We start from the raw sequence: 17506 nt of genomic DNA, 5'->3' as shown, positions 1-17506 counted from the left end.
TTTTCGTGTTTACCTAACAAACGCTGTATTGGCAGCCATCACATTTATTTTTCAAAAGAATGAAGTACATATTGTGCAGTTTTAATTTTGCGTTTGTGTGGTTTTACATTTAATTGTCTACACTTTATGCATCTCCGATCCACGATTTTGCATATCTGATCCAATCATGGCGGCCGTCAAAACTGAGATTGAAGAGACGAACGATGTTCAAGATGAAACCAAACCTGTCCTGGACGGAGAAGCGAAGACAGTAGATGCAGACGTAATCAATGGCGAAGAGCCAGCAGAAGAGACCAAAAAGAAGAAGAAGAAAAAGAAGAAGAAGAAAGCTAGTAAGCTGTCGTCTGCATTCTATTTTACAATGTCACATGGCATGTCCATCACACTGATTCACAGACTAGACGGGTAGCAGTACCCTTGGGGGGAAATGTCGGGTTGGGTATCTTGGAAAGCATTCGAATTGCCGTTGTTTTTGATCTGCGAGCCGTGGATTTTCCTCAAGTAGTTCTAATATATATGAAAACCAATAGGATAGTTGCCCTGTACAGGGATTTCCTCAGTTACAGTATACGAAGAAGAAGAATCAATCTTTGCAGTTTTGATTGTGATGTCCTAATAACTGATGTTTTTGGTAGTGATGTCCTAATAACTGATGTTTTTGGTAGTGGCTACGGTTACCCCTTTTTCACGGTGTTATCCTATTCGGACAATCTATAGTACGTTACGGCACAACGTCATTTTGATGCGAATAAGCAAGTTTACTCTTGTGCAAGTTGTGGTAAGCCGGCCGCTCACTAGAGGCTATGGTTACGACTTTTTCGCGGCATACAGTCACTCAGCTTACGGCACCATACTATTTCAGTTGATGGTAAAGTTACGCCTACATGCCCAGGCATGGGAATTCTCCTCGGATCAGAAGACTTCTGAGAAAAGCTATACAAAATTACTTGTCACTGTTTTACTTTTAGAGGGAAAAAAATTCCTCTTCCGAGAAAAAAATAAATAAATAAAAAAAAGGCAATCTGCCTCGTACAGTATGACCAATGTCTTCCATAAAACTGTCCCTTCATTCAGTGAGATTCCGCCTGCGTGAGTCACTTTTGCAAATAGTTCGAAAGAGCCTACAAGTGGCGAACGCAAAGCGGGCGAGGCGAGCGTAATGTTCAACGCAGTTCAGAAGGGTAGTGCCTCCCGCCTGTGATCGATTTATTAGAACAGATGTTGCTGTTAGCATGTATGTGAAAGAGTAATTACTGTGTTAAAATAATATTAATTCTCTGGTTCAAATACTGGCAATGCATACAAAACATGTACCGTATTTTTGGGACTTTAAGGCACTTTGTTATAAATATAAAGCGCAACCCCCACTTTCAAGGTTAAATTGAGACAAAAACATCACATGAGGCGCTTCCGGTGTACACATCAAAGGAAGAATACAGAGTGGAAATAGTTTTGCTCTGGAGTGGATCTGGGTGAGATCAAAGGCAGTTGCATAGTAATAGCTGGTTGGCCATGAGACCAGCTGCCTCCCCCAGTTTACAGACACTGACCTTCTTCCCCGGGGTCAATGTCCGAGATTTATCTATGGGGCAGTCACCTTTCATGTATGAGAGGAAACACTGCCTGCCCCAGCTTACAGACACTGACCTTCCTACCCCGAGTCAGGTCATGATTGAGTTTAACCTATGGGGCGGTCTCTTTGATGTCTGAGAGGAAACTGTAGTAGCAGAAACATGCATTACCACAAGAGAGGGAGTGTTAAGTTTCTTTGTATGGGGATGTGGGTACATGTTTACTTTTGTTTAGCCATACATAAGGCGAACGGTCAATAGGGGGCATGGGTTCAAGTTGAGGAAAACAGTTGCGCCTTATAGTCCAAAAAGTACAGAATTAAATTCTTAGCGTGGGCTCCTAAGGAACGCTTTCACCACTGCGCTTATGAAATTACTTGCTCGCAGTGAGCGCTGTTATCGCATGGCAATGCCTTAGTGCTCAGGAAAACAAAAATGGTGGTCATACTCATAAACAGGCTCAATGGCCTAATGGGTAAGATCTTGGTTACAACCCTGAGAGGCAGTAGTCTGTTAATTTTATTCGCTTCACTGCAATATTTCATACCCTTTTGACTATGTATTCTTCTGGGCATCTTCTTGTGCATTGTTGAGAATTTTGCCACTTGCACATCTTGTTAGAGCACATGGCAACACTAGCAGATAGCACTGTGTTGACCCACGGAGCAGTGCAGCAGTATAGTTTCGATTTGTTACTTTTATTGATTATCTTTGTGTGCAGAAACAGAAGAAGCTGAGGGAGAGGAAAACGGGACTGGAGATGACGTGGGAGCTATTGCTGATCAGCTTGAAAATGCTGCCGTGGATGATGACAAAGAAGCAGGTAAATACAAGTTGAAGTAAAACATAACTTCGCATTACTTGAGGTGTTTACTGCTCCTCCTATTTCATGTACATGTATCAAACTGGTAAAAGCACTTTGACAGATTTTTTTGTTTTGCTGCAGACGGTTTCTGTTCATTCTAAACAAACAACTAAAAAAGCTTGTACACAGTAAAAAAAGGGGCTACAGCAAAGTATTCACATTCCTAACTCGTAACAGTATTAACTGTGACAGGATTTGGGTATGTTTGATGTTTGATCAAGGAATTTAGTGAAAACTGTGCATATACTGAATGTATGTGTTTTTCTACTCACAGGTCAAGCAGCTGGTGAAGGAGCTGCAAAAAAGAAGAAGAAAAAGAAGAAAGGTCAGTCATTGACATATGTTAAGGTTGGATATCTGTGGAAATAGGACAGTATCTTCCGAGTCTTTCGGTTGTTGACGTGACACAATAACTATCTTGTTGTATCTTGAGTTGACAACAACATAATGACGATCAAAAAGGGACTTTTGAGGCAAAAGACACACAAGTACAGTATGTAAGCAGAGCTGCCAACTGCTACGATTTCAGCGTAGCATGCTACAATTTTGCAGCAATTGCTACGCTAAGCCCAAAACTGCTACGCTCAAACAAAGCATGCACAATTTCACCTTATCACTTGACAATCAGCAGCAGTCATTAAAAACTGTGCTTGTGATGGAAAGGCCTGATCCAATCAGGGGATGGTTTTGTGGTACATCCAATCAAGAACGTAGTTTCTCCTTTTTTAGCGCATTCTGTTTGATTGACTTTGAACACGTTCCTGGAGGTGTGGGTTACAGAGGCCTTTTTTAGCGCATTCTGTTTGATTGACTTTGAACACGTTCCTGGAGGTGTGGGTTACAGAGGCCTTTTTTAGCGCATTCTGTTTGATTGACTTTGAACACGTTCCTGGAGGTGTGGGTTACAGAGGCACTGTGTCCCACTTGCTGCCATGCCGTTGACCAGGACGAGAGGGGAAAAAAAAAGAAAGTCCAAGGCCAACCTCGCATAATGCGGGTGTGCGATTCAAATTCAAGACAATGCTACTCTTAAACATTATGCTACTATTTGGGCTTCACAGGGGTTGGCAGCTATGTGTAGGATAAATAGAATACTACATGGCTTGCTGTGTAGTATTCTCTATCTACCTTTCCAGGGGAGAATGGGGTTAGATAAGGAGGCAGAACAGTTTGTGAAAGCAGCAGCTACTAGAGGAAACAATAATGGTGCATTTATTATTTGAAGCAAAATACTCCTCAAATTTCTGTCTTATTGTGGAAATATTGCTTAGAAGTTCTGTATTGGTCTTTTTTCAGTGGTGTAAGTTATTGACTCTTGTGAAGTGCATAAAAACAACTCTGTTGAATTGGGGGTCTTGTTCTCTTTGCAGGTGGTCAGAAAACACAGACAGACCCACCATCCGTCCCCATTTCTGAACTGATTCCTGATGGCAACTTCCCTGAGGGAGAGATCTGCAAATACCCTGTGGATCAAGACAGGTGTGTAGCGTAGCAGTATTTCTGTACTTCCTTTGTCTTTTTGTTTTTCCTCCTCATTTCTCTTTGCCCCATTCCCATTTTGTCTGTTTGACTCAGTTGTTATTGTATGTTATTGGTTACATGCTTTTGTCTACTGTCTTTGTTTTCACGTTTGTGCCTCTGCGATTTGTAAATGTCCTGAGTAAAATTATAAGTACCAGCTGTGAAAAAGTTACTCGGTAAATGATGGGTTTTTTGAATCACATGCGAAGCAAAAGTGAGTCTATGTACTCACCCGAGTCGTCCGTCCGGACGTCCGGAAAACTTTAACGTTGGATATTTCTTGGACACTATTAAGTCTATCAGTACCAAATTTGGCAAGATGGTGTATGATGACAAGGCCCCAAAAACCATACATAGCATCTTGACCTTGCTTCAAGGTCAAGGTCGCAGGGGCCATAAATGTTGCCTAAAAAACAGCTATTTTTCACATTTTTCCCATTTTCTCTGAAGTTTTTGAGATTCAATACCTCACCTATATATGATATATAGTTTGATACCAGTTTGGTTTACCTTGCTTCAAGGTCAAGGTCACAGGAGCTCTTCAAAGTTGGATTGTATACATATTTTGAAGTGACCTTGACCCTGAACAATGGAAGATAACTGTTTCAAACTTTAAAATTATGTGGGGCACATGTTATGCTTTCATCATGAGACACATTTGGTCACATATGATCAAGGTCAAGGTCTTCTTCTTATTCTTCGGCGTTCCAGGATTTTTGGCCTCAGGTAAGGTCAAGGTCACTTTGACCCTTATGAAATGTGACCAAAATAAGGTAGTGAACCACTAAAAGTGACCATATCTCATGATAGAAAGAGCCAATAAGCACCATTGTACTTCCTATGTCTTGAATTAACAGCTTTGTGTTGCATGACCTTGGATGACCTTGACCTTGGGTCAAGGTCACATGTATTTTGGTAGGAAAAATGTGTAAAGCATGTGAGTCGTATGGGCTTTGCCCTTCTTGTTTACCCAGCCGTACAGCCAAAGACAGATTCACAGACGAAGAGAAGAGAGCACTGGATCGCGCGCAGACCTACATGTACCAGGAAATGCGACAGGCAGCAGAGGCACACAGACAGGTGTGTATTGTGTCCACAACAATATTACACTCATAGTTATTTCACATTGATTTTTTTTCCAGTGTTAGGTCTTCATTGAAACAAAAATAGCAAAAGAGAGCAAGGCTGAGGTGCACGAGAAAGTTACCTCCCGAACGGGAGCCACCCGCAGTGTCGGATTGGTTGAAACTGAGATGAATTGTGATTTCAACGAATCAGAACCTGTGGTTTGTTCTCGTCCGTTTGGGTGGCACCCACTTTCGGTTTGTGCAGCTCAGCCCAGTTGTCTGACTCTATGGTGGATGTGCTATTTCATTACACCTTATTCATATTAGACATTGCCCAGTTGTCTGACTCTATGGTGGATGTGCTATTTCATTACACCTTATTCATATTAGACATTGCTTAGTTGTCTGACTCTATGGTGGATGTGCTATTTCATTACACCTTATTCATATTACACATTGCTTAGTTTTACTCTATTGTCACTAAAAAATTCAAAAGCATTCTTTTCTTTTTTATTTAATGAGCCCAAGTCTCACATTCTTCATGGTAATCGCTTCAGTGTGTATTTGTATGTGTTAGAGTGAAGAACCAGTAAAGCAACAAAAACATTTCCTGTTACAACAGACTCGCAAATACATGCAGTCCTACATCAAGCCGGGGATGACTATGATCGAGATCTGGTGAGTAGATAAATGGGAAGGTAACTGATTCTGGGGTTAGCCACTTACATAGTGGTGTGTGTGTGTGTGTGTGTGTGTGTGTGTGTGTGTGTGTGTGTGTGTGTGTGTGTGTTTGCTCTATGCTCGTTCAATGTGTTTTTGCCTACAACACAGAGGTGAAAACGTCTCTGAGAATTATCAATCTAGGAATGAGTGTACCATGTACAGATCTAAAATATTACGCACCCAAAACGATATTTTAAATATTCACTTTTTCTCCTGCAGCGAAACGTTAGAGGGCATATCCAGAAAAACAATTAACGAGAGCGGACTGGATGCTGGTCTGGCATTTCCCACAGGCTGTTCTCTCAACCACTGTGCTGCTCACTACACACCCAACGCTGGCGACACCACTGTGTTGGGTTATGATGACGTCTGCAAGATCGACTTTGGCACACACGTTAATGGTTTGTGGCACACTGTTTGGTCATGCACATTTTTTTTATTCTGTTTAGTATTTTGGGGGCCCGGTAGCTCAGTTGGTAGAGCACTGGACTTGTGATCGGAAGGTCGCAGGTTCGAATTCGGGCCGGGACGGACACGGGTCAACTTTATGTGCAGACCCAGAGACGGAAGCCATGTCCCACCCCCGTGTCATCACAATGGCACGTAAAAGACCTTGGTCATTCTGCCATAAGTGCAGGTGGCTGAATACACCTAAACACGCAGACACCTGGGTAGCGCGACTCCGTTGCTGCTAGCTTTCCACTGGGAGGAAGCGACCCGAATTTCCCAGCGATGGGACAATAAAGTAATGAAAAATGAAAATGAAATGAAAATGAAAAAAATGACCTTGTAGTGTTTGTACTTTAAGGGATATTATTCACATTGTTCTTTTGAGTATGGAATGTTAGTATGATCTTGTGAAGTAAGGTAAATGATTGTGCTAAGGTACAGTGGAACTCCCCCATTAAGACCTTAAGACTGAGAAAATGAAGACTGAAGAAGGAGGGAGCAATTTACACGGGTTATGAACGGAACATGTGAAAAAGTAAGGTCTTGAAGGGGAGGAGTTCTTAAAAGGGGGGTTCCCACTGTGTTCAATATCTTTCTGTCATAAAAACTTTGATTCATACCCCTTTTCTTTTGTGAGTAAAGCAAGGAAGAACTCGCATGATGACAGGGTTCTGTTGGCGGGGATGTAGCTCAGTCGGTAGCGCGCTGGATTTGTATCCAGTTGGCCGCTGTCAGCGTGAGTTCGTCCCCACGTTCGGCGAGAGATTTATTTCTCAGAGTCAACTTTGTGTGCAGACTCTCCTCGGTGTCCGAACACCCTCCCCCCCCCCCCCCCCCCCCTCCCCCCGTGTGTACACACAAGACCAAGTGCGCACGAAAAAGATCCTGTAATCCATGTCAGAGTTCGGTGGGTTATAGAAACACGAAAATACCCAGCATGCTTCCTCCGAAAACGGCGTATGGCTGCCTAAATGGCGGGGTAAAAAACGGTCATACACGTAAAATTCCACTCGTGCAAAAATCACGAGTGTACGTGGGAGTTTCAGCCCACGAACGCAGAAGAAGAAGACAGGGTTCTGTACCCGGCCACATTCAAGATTGAACCGCTTTTTTTTTAAAAGTTTGAAAGATGTTTCCTTTGACTCATGATACAGCACTTGAGATCTCACTATTTGAAACATTTCCCAGGACTGTTCTTGCACTGCAGGGCTCAAGTTGGATGTTTTTTGTTTTTGTGTGTGCCTGGCATGAAGTACAACTACATATGATTGTAAGAGGTTGTTCTTCTTACTTTACAATTTACAAAATGTATTTTCTTTCAGGACGCATCATTGACTGTGCGTTTACACTGACGTTTAACCCCAAGTATGATCAGCTGTTGGCTGCTGTGAAAGATGCCACAAACACAGGCATCAGGGTATGTTGGTCTGTGTAGATGCATTGATATTTGTGAAGAGGAGTCATGAATTGGGGGTGAGGGGGGGGGGGGGGTAGAAGGAGGAGGGGGGGGGGGGTTGGAAGCTCAGGAAGTAAAAGCACAGTAGCAAAGGCAGGATTTCAGAAGTTTACCTAACTACTAACTTCAAAGAGGCACTGGAAAATACAGCCATGTTAGCATGAAGTGGAATGGTAGGATATTGACAGGAGTAATAGTGTTTTCAACTCCCAATTATCTCCTGAATGGAAGCTAACAAAAAGAAAAAAATTGTGACTTGAGTCACTTCTGTGGTATAGGTAATATTGTTTTGTAATTTACAGTCTTTTTTCTTCATAAGATTTTTCCTGTTTCGGACACCATTACTACCATTTAGTGCTGCGGACATTGTTTTGTTGATGTGTTGCCTCTGTTCATACTTCAGGAAGCAGGAATTGATGTGCGCCTGTGTGACGTGGGGGAACAAATTCAGGAGGTCATGGAATCATATGAAGTGGAGCTGGATGGAAAGACGTATCAAGGTGAGAAAATACAGCTAGCGTCGGTACTTTCACAACACACATTGTCATGAATTTTGGAAAGACATTCCTAAATCTCAGTAGGCATATATAGTGCAAACTGCAGAGCACATCCAGTGCAAAAATGGGCCGTGTAAAAGTCTGTCTTTTGGGTCACAGCAAACACAAACAAGGGAAGGAATGACAGTCTTGACAGTTGCTTTTCTGGCTAGTTTTTGTTTGGTGGTTTTTCTTTGTGTTATTTCTGAATATTGTTAACTGTCATTTCTTGTTTCCAGTAAAACCAATTCGCAACCTCAATGGCCACTCAGTGGGTCAGTACTGCATTCATGGTGGAAAGACAGTTCCCATTGTCAAAGGAGGGGATGCAACACGGATGGAGGTAAGGGTTCTTAGAATTTTGTTCTCAGCATTTAAATGTTTTGTTCACCTTTTCCTTGACTGCGTGTGTCTGTATCTACATGCTTGCATGTGTGTGTTTAGCTGGAGTTGTCTTACATCGAATTTCAAGTGTTGGAATTTAATTACATTCAGAAGGTAGATTATGCAAACAGATAAAAGGTTTGGGCAGAACAAAAAACATAGACCCTTTACAGTTGGGGTAATATTTGCATACTGCAAAACACTTTATGATACAGTAATGTTGCATGTGTCATGTAACGCAACTCTTCTGACCCTCCTGTCCCCTTCCCAGGTACACGTAATTATCTAATATACCCAGATTAAATCACATATTCTTACATCAACTCACATATATATAGCATTAACTTCAGTTTGGTGCTTAGACATTGAAGTACTGACCCTGGTAAAGGTAACCCTAGCGGACTATGTCATAGGTCATGAAGTTTTTATGTGGTTACCTCCCCCTTATACCAGGGTCAGTACTTCAATGTCTAAGCACCAAACTGAAGTTAATGCTATCTATATATATATATATACGACTTGTGTGTGTGTGTGTGTGTGTCCACGATGCACGGCCAAAGTTCTCGATGGATCTCTTTCAAATTTGGTGGCCATATTCAGGTACACCCCGGACACAACCTGGTCGATGAGATATTTCAACACGTGCTCTCAGCGCGCAGCGCTGAACCGATTTTGGTTTTTCTCTGGATCCATTCCCAGTAACTCTTCCTTATCTTCTCCAGTGTTTTCAGCGTTTATCTCCCTTCCTTCGTGTGGCGTCAATCCATATTCCCGTTTCTATTTTTAGAAGGTCACTGTCGACAACGCTCAATCCATATTCCCGTTATACTATTTTTAGGTCACTGTCCCGGCAAAGCCGGGTATTACTCTTCTCCAGTGTTTTGCGCGTTTATCTCCCTTCCTCCGTGCTGTGCGCCGGGTAGCCGGGTATTCGGCTCGACTTCTTCCCGGTGAAGCCGTACCCGGCGAAGCAGGTATTCATCTAGTATATATATATGTGAGTTGAGTAAGTATATTTAAGGCACAGTAAGCCTCCCGTAAACCATAACAGATACTGTCAGACTTTTACACACAGTACAAACACCCTTTCATTTTGAACGCTCACCGAACGGGAACATCCTGGCTGCTTTCCGTCGACAGTGAGACATTTAACGAATTTATTTTCGCAGATCGTCTGCTAGAACTAACTTTTAAAATCTAAATAATAAATGGACAGCTTGAAACACAAACATTCCTAAATCATAAAAGATTTCTTTTTTCATCAAGACAACATCAGTACAATTCGAAATTTTGAAAGTTTTAAAAAAGATAGCCTGGAAGCAGGGTCACGAAAGGTCGTGTCTCAAAGCAGACGATTTTTCTGCATAGCGCTCGCTTTCTTTGAAGCCAGCCGCCGCCGACAAGTACGTGTGACTTGCAGCCGCTTGTTCCGTTTTAGAATCAGAGGTACACAATAACGTGCTATTGCAGATACAGCCAGTCACATTGAAATCACAAACTGACGACTAAATTGTGAAAAAAAGGAAAGAGATGACACGGGTTCACGATGGCTCAGGGGTTAGATAAACCACAAAATCTGGTGTGTGGTTTACATGAGCTAAATAGCAATTCAAACAAACTGTTTCACTTAATGCTATTAAATGCTATTGCAAGTGTGTTCCATAAGGTCAGAACTGCTTTTTTCATAAGAAGATTTAAATCGTTATGTAAACCATTTAAGACATACTGGGGCTTAAATCGAATGAAAATTTATTTTTGAAATTTTCGATTCTCGTTTGGTGTGTTTCAGGAAGGAGAGGTGTACGCAATTGAGACGTTTGGAAGCACTGGTAAAGGGGTTGTTCATGATGATATGGAGGTCTCCCACTACATGAAGAACTTTGAAGTCGGCCATGTGCCTCTCAGGTAAGATTCTCTTCAAGAATTGATGAATGTTAAGACATAAGAATTGTATGTAAATGCTAAGTCTCAGTACCCATTCTCAAGATTTATGCAAATCTGTTCTGAATGTTTGCAATGTCAGTTAGATGTCGCCTATGCTGAGGCATCCTTTCCCAAATGGTGTTATGCCTACCAGTACCATATAGTGTTGATTTCAAATAACGAAAGCAGACTTTTTCATTTTTATTGTACCAAATATTTGACCTAGCTGGAGTTTTAGTTATGTTGCCCAAGAAATATCTTTCTTCAGAATAAGTTGAGCATGAAGCTTGAACTATGTCAAAGACTGACTGAGATTTAGGATGCTTACTTCCCTTCATAGCGAACAAGAAGAAGAAGACTTCCCTTCATGATGTGATCATGTAATCAGTGCTCTAGCTTCATGTGACTATAATAGTGTGTTTTTATGTGAAATTATCTAGTACACGGGCCAAAAGAAGAATTTCTGTTTGTTGCATTCAGACAATAAAGTTTTATTGAATTGAATTGAATTGAATTATAACCCGTTCATTCCAATAATCCGACAGACTGAGCAAGTCGAAGCAACTGTTGAACGTGATCAACAACAACTTCAGCACGCTGGCTTTCTGCCGTCGCTGGTTGGACCGCCTGGGTCAGACCAAGTACCTGATGGCGCTCAAGAACCTGTGTGACGTGGGCATCATCGACCCCTACCCCCCGCTCTGCGACATCAAGGGCTGCTACACCGCCCAGTTCGAACACACGCTCGTCCTCAGGCCCACGTGCAAGGAGGTCCTTTCCCGCGGAGATGATTACTAGCGACCGATTTAATTGTTCTGCAGGGTGTTCTTTTTTTTTTAGGGAGTGGGATGGGGGGAGTTTCGGATTATGGAGGGAAAGAGGTGGGTGGTATCAAATATATGGACAGGTTGTGTGGGTTGTTTTCAGAATTTGGGGTGCGCAGTAAGGAGGGAGAATCTGGGTATATTGCCTGGGAAAGGGACGGGAGGGTCAGAAGGGAGTAGTTCCCCTGAAAAGGGAGTAGGGCTGCCTAAATGGCAGTGAAAAACAGTGACAGCATCAAGAGCATGCTGCAAATCTGCCTGGGTTTTGAAGTGGAGCATAGTTTTTCTTCAGCATGCAATACACTTCTTCAAAGTTACCCCTCCTGATGAGATTGTTCCTGTTGCTGTCATATTGTTAGACAAAGCCTATGATATTCTGAATGTGTCATTGTGAAATAAACAACTTATTATTGTTGTTATTTTTGGCGTGTGTTTTTTTCTTTGTTTTGTTATAGCAAATCTAAAAATCCATACGGTTTGTGTTTGATTTCAAGAAGCTTTGGCTGACCATAGAATTTTCCGAAAGCAAATGTAATAGCAATTCCTATATACCGGCACGGTTGGCCTTGTGGTAAAGCGTCCGCCCCGTGATCGGGAGGTCATGGGTTCGAACCCCGGCCGGGTCATACCTAAGACTTAAAAATTGGCAATCTAGTGGCTTGGCGTCTGGCATTATGGGGTTAGTGCTAGGACTGGTTGGTACGGTGTCAGAATAATGTGACTGGGTGAGACATGAAGCCTGTGCTGCGACTTCTGTCTTGTGTGTGGCGCACGTTATATGTCATAGCAGCACCGCCCTGATATGGTCCTTCGTGGTCGGCTGGGCGTTAAGCAAACAAACAAACCAGAAGAGGGGCAGACAGAAACATGCAGCTTTTTGTTTCAAGATACCTTCCTTCCCAAGATACCCTCACAGATCCATCTAAGCTGTTTGGTGTTCCAAGGGCATTCTTCCATTTGGACGCTTACAGCAAAAAAAACCAGCTGATTTGTTGAAGTTGACTGGGAATTTTTGGTTGTTGAATTAATTTTGCAAAATGACACCTGTGGCAAGAATAATTCTTCTGCTCAGCAAGCTTTTCATTTATGCAGTGTTGGTTACCTTGAAAGCCCCATTTAGCTCACACTCGTGTTTTTCTACAATTAGTTTTGAATCATGTAAATATACTCCAAGAAGGAAAGTCACTTTGACTTTGAAAAAGAAAAGAGTCTTTGGTATTTTTTTTATATTTCTTAATTTTATCCCTGAGTACGCTAGTACTTGGGCTCAACAGACTTTAATTGTGTGTATGTGTGTGTATGTGTGTGTCTGTCTCGACTTAACAGATTATTGCTGGGAAACTACTGGGCGCAGTTCGTTCAAAAGTTGATACACTAACTTGATAATAGGTCCGATTGATCGTATTAAAACTTCATAATGTTACCTGGGACCTAAATGCGAAATAAACCACAAAAACGACTTGGCGGTGGGAGGAATTCACACGGAGCAACAGCCAGCCAGGCAGCCTGATAGAACAGCCAGCCAGCGGATACTGTCGTCACAAAAAGACGTCATGACAAAGTTACACGCAAAGCGAAAGAGACTTTGACGTCATTTACTTTTGTTCGGAATTTTCCGTCTGTTCCTAGCTTGTCAGTGAAGACCCGACGTGAGTAAGCTTACCCAAAACATCTTTGTTCTCTATTCACATTGCAGCTATGAAATAATCAGTCTTGTGTCTCGGTCGTGTAGGTACAGGGTTTGCTTCTGCAATCATTGTGTTCGTGTTGATGACGGCTTCATAAGACAAATCAGCGAATCTATCGTGAGGAAGACGTTTATGTACAAATCACTGAACCCAACCCATTTTTTGTGTGCATTTTTCTGAAGAATAAACTGCATGTGGTTAATTTCATCCGTTTAATGCTTGTCAAAATGAGCCATAAGGCTTTAGAATTAAAGATTTCACGCATTGCTTGGCCATCTGATCACAGATGAGGTCGCAGTTTGTAGGTTGAATCTATGAATCGGCCAGAGATAGATCTGCATTTCTGGTCAGAAACCAACATTCACACCACAGGCATTCCAAACATTTATATTGTTAAGTTATGAAGAGGGTCGGCAGTACATGTATATTTTTCACTGTGATCAAATAAAAGAGAAAGGCCAGTCACCACGCACATCCTCGGCTCGCATGCAATGTATTTATATAGCAAAGGGAATGCCTGTAATTCACACAGAGCAATCACTTGGTCTTAAACGTGCACAAGACAAAAACTTTCATACTGGGGTCCAGCGCGAGCGTTTTTGACTCACATGCGAAGCAAAAGTGAGTCTATGTACTCACCCGAGTCGTCCGTCCGTCCGTCCGTCCGTCCGTCCGTCCGGACGTCCGTCCGTCCGTCCGTCCGGAAAACTTTAACGTTGGATATTTCTTGGACACTATTCAGTCTATCAGTACCAAATTTGGCAAGATGGTGTATGATGACAAGGCCCCAAAAAACATACATAGCATCTTGACCTTGCTTCAAGGTCAAGGTCGCAGGGGCCATAAATGTTGCCTAAAAAACAGCTATTTTTCACATTTTTCCCATTTTCTCTGAAGTTTTTGAGATTCAATACCTCACCTATATATGATATATAGGGCAAAGTAAGCCCCATCTTTTGATACCAGTTTGGTTTACCTTGCTTCAAGGTCAAGGTCACAGGAGCTCTTCAAAGTTGGATTGTATACATATTTTGAAGTGACCTTGACCCTGAACTATGGAAGATAACTGTTTCAAACTTAAAAATTATGTGGGGCACATGTTATGCTTTCATCATGAGACACATTTGGTCACATATGATCAAGGTCAAGGTCACTTTGACCCTTATGAAATGTGACCAAAATAAGGTAGTTAACCACTAAAAGTAACCATATCTCATGGTAGAAAGAGCCAATAAGCACCATTGTACTTCCTATGTCTTGAATTAACAGCTTTGTGTTGCATGACCTTGGATGACCTTGACCTTGTTGTAGGAAAAATGTGTAAAGCAGTTCTTAGTGTATGATGTCATTGCTGTAAAGGTCAAGGTCAAGCATGTGAGTCGCATGGGCTTTGCCCTTCTTGTTTATTAAATTTTGTCATGTCCGATATTAGTTACAAAGCAGATGCTACAATAGTTCAGATGCTACGATAGTTATGCAACTAAAACAAAGTTCAATACATATACCAGGTTCATCAGTGTCAGCTTTAACCTAAAATCTTGGTCTTAACTCTTTTTTCCTCACATGTGATGTCTGTTGTTGTATTGTACATGGAATACAAGGATGATTGATTGAAACGCAATAAAAATAGAATGTACGTAGCAGAATATTTTGTATATAATTGATCCATCAGGCATCTCAATGTTGCAGTTGAGAGAATAAAGACACATACAGGATATGCCTATTACAGAATATCTAACTTGATTCTGGTTCAGAATTCGATCGCATGTATTGATCTTGTCATATCTTGTTCACATTTGAAACTTTCTCATGCCATGAGATTGCAGTATTTTTGTTTTACTGAACAGTCATGAGCTCTCCAACCAGTTTGTCAGTATGAATATGTCAGCATTGGTATTTGTTAGGCACGCTCCAAGAGTTCAGCCAATAACCAGCATGGTCTTTTGTCCAGCTTGTCTGATAATGTGGGGAATAAACAGTTTCACATAATCTGTTACCTGGGGGGAGGGGGGTGGGGCTTTCAGACTGTACCTTTGATATAAAACACCACAGATCTGTCAAGACTTTTACATGGGATAACAGCACCCTTCCACTTTGGACACATACTCCATATCTCCAGCCTGGCTAATTTCAGTGCAGAATGGAAATTGTTTTGTAGAATTGAGTTCACAGACTGACGTAAGTGTCTGTTATGCAATTAATTTAGCAAACAAATTGTGCTCACATAGAAAGCAGCAAACTGGTAGATTGTGTGTCCAAATGAAGGGCTGCTCTTATCCCATGTAAAAGCCTAGATGAATCTGTTTTGAGTTACAAGATGGTTTACACAGGAAAGACGTCATCTTTAATTATTGAATTGCATTCATTTGGAATCTGTAGAACTGAATCAACCCTGTCAGAAGCAAGCTAACTGGATGATAAACATTTTTGTGTCTTGTTTTTGTGTGCAATTGCTTCAAATCATACTGCAGACTTCTATGTATTAAGTCCAAGTCTTAGTGAGATGATTTTGTTCTTGATAAAGTCCTCGTCTAGTTGGTGCCGGTAGAAGTATAGACCTCTTGTTGTTTGGCTAAATTTTCAGAGTTTGCATGCAAGTGTGTGCGTGTACATTATGTTTGTATTCATTGGGGGAGGAGAAGGGAGAGAACTAACGCTGTTGAGGGTGTTCATGGTATCAATTTCACGAACAGCAGAAGTAAGTTAGAACTTCTTTTCGTGAATGAATGAAGGAACTTATCCGTTTTGAACTTCCAAATAAATGTCTATCAGCAGAAATATCGGAGTGGTATCGTTTCTTTGTGTGTATGTGCATCAAGTCATCTTTCACTGTTTCAGTCATACATTTGCACACTTAATGTTAACTGCCAGAATACCCGGCTTTTCCTGGGCTGATGGTTTGCAGAATATTGAACTGTGTTCAGTCGCCGCACTGAACTGCAATGAGTTTATGTGAAAAGATCATCGCTATATCTAATCAGTCTATACATTGTGCTTGTGCTGGTAGGGAAAATTCGTTTTTGAACATCTTTTCTTTCTTTATTTGGTGTTTAACGTCGTTTTCAACCACGAAGGTTATATCGCGACGAGGGAAAGGGGGGAGATGGGATAGGGGAAAGGGGGGAGATGGGATAGGGGAAAGGGGGGAGATGGGATAGAGCCACTTGTTAAGTGTTTCTTGTTCACAAAAGCACTAATCAAAAAATTGCTCCAGGGGCTTGCAACGTAGTACAATATATGACCTTACTGGGAGAATGCAAGTTTCCAGTACAAAGGACTAAACATTTCTTACATACTGCTTGACTAAAATCTTTACAAACATTGACTATATTCTATACAAGAACCACTCAACAAGGGTAAAAGGAGAAACAGAATCCGTTAGTCGCCTCTTACAACATGCGGGGGGCAGAGAAATAAGGATGTGGAAAAGAAGACTTTTGGTAAGTGAAATAAAGGTGATGGATCCAGTCAGGTAGAAATAAGACAACAAGAAAAGAATTGGAAAACTGCAGGGAATAGTAGGGAGAGTTTTCTTGGAAGGAAATATAGGTGAAAGGACTGGTAAGGCAGAAATAAGACAAAAGAAGAGAAGTAAAGGGGTGGGGTAGCTCTGTGGAAACACTCCCGCCGCCTGAAGGCGACCCCATGGGAGCGTTTTTGAACATGACAGATTTCAAAATATGATTCTAAAAAGAGGAACATTGCAATTATTTGCTGTCATTTGATCCCTGGATGTCAAAATGTCAATTAAAAATTTTAATAATAAATTTTCATTTGATTAATATACTTACCCAACTCACATATAGCAATTAACCCATAGTTCAGTGCTGATATCGCTGTACGCGTCCCCTTAGCAACAAGGAAGACGCCTCTAAAAAAGAGTGACCGAGACCCGTAAGGGTATCCAAGTCAGCCCGTAAGGGAGGCTGCCTTCCATATGCGCGCGCATATGCCGCCATCTTGTCATTCTACACGAAGCCCAACTCACTACTTTTTTAGACCCCCATACCCCCCACAGCGGGGAGGCGGGAGGGAATAAACGATGTGAGTTGGGTAAGTATATTAATCAAATGAAAATTTATTATTAAAATTTTTAATTAAATTACATATCTTACCCAACTCACATATAGCAGATTGCTACTATAGGAGGAGGGTACTTACCAACTTAAGACCGCAGGACCTGCCCTGCAGCCACGAGAGCCGGCAAAGCCGCACTGCCATCTTGCCGCCTTGCAGCAATGTCTCTCAAATAAAAATTGATGAACACGTCCTCAGATTTCCAATAAGCCGCCGCCAGGACCTCTGATAGGCGCCCTGAGCGAAGCACGGCCACAGAAGACGCCCAAGCCCTCGCTTCGTGCGTCCTGGCTGACGTAAGAGGAAGCACCGCCCTGACCTCGCCAGACTGGCGTTGCCACCATCCATACGCTTGCTTAATGGTCAGTGAAACCCATTTAGTCAAGGTGACCTTCGAGATATCCTTCGCTCGCACAGTGTT

At 41.9% G+C, this 17506-nt stretch overlaps 1 protein-coding gene across 1 annotated transcript; it reads left to right on the top strand.

The window, feature by feature from the left end:
- The first annotated feature begins 138 nt into the window (after positions 1 to 138).
- On the top strand, positions 139 to 15786 carry LOC138964166 (methionine aminopeptidase 2-like). The gene is made up of 12 exons (XM_070336056.1): positions 139 to 332; positions 2293 to 2394; positions 2711 to 2761; positions 3807 to 3915; positions 4932 to 5037; positions 5647 to 5702; positions 5967 to 6148; positions 7520 to 7614; positions 8057 to 8153; positions 8429 to 8532; positions 10363 to 10478; positions 11042 to 15786. Exons 1-12 carry the CDS (start codon positions 167 to 169, stop codon positions 11292 to 11294), a joined length of 1437 nt encoding a protein of 478 aa, XP_070192157.1. The 5' UTR covers positions 139 to 166; the 3' UTR covers positions 11295 to 15786.
- Positions 15787 to 17506: the final 1720 nt, after the last annotated feature.

Source organism: Littorina saxatilis, linkage group LG4 (assembly GCF_037325665.1).
Source record: "Littorina saxatilis isolate snail1 linkage group LG4, US_GU_Lsax_2.0, whole genome shotgun sequence".
Taxonomy (NCBI): Eukaryota; Metazoa; Mollusca; class Gastropoda; order Littorinimorpha; family Littorinidae; genus Littorina; species Littorina saxatilis.
Note: the sequence above shows the minus strand (reverse complement) of the source record. Positions and strands in the feature narration are given on the sequence as shown.

Excerpts from the sequence above, each read along its gene's own strand:
- LOC138964166 (XM_070336056.1), top strand. The coding sequence starts at position 167 with ATGGCGGCCGTCAAAACTGAGATTGAAGAGACGAACGATGTTCAAGAT. Across the intron at positions 5,038-5,646 it reads CAGCAGAGGCACACAGACAG|ACTCGCAAATACATGCAGTC; the intron begins GTGTGTATTGTG and ends CTGTTACAACAG. Across the intron at positions 10,479-11,041 it reads GTCGGCCATGTGCCTCTCAG|ACTGAGCAAGTCGAAGCAAC; the intron begins GTAAGATTCTCT and ends ATAATCCGACAG.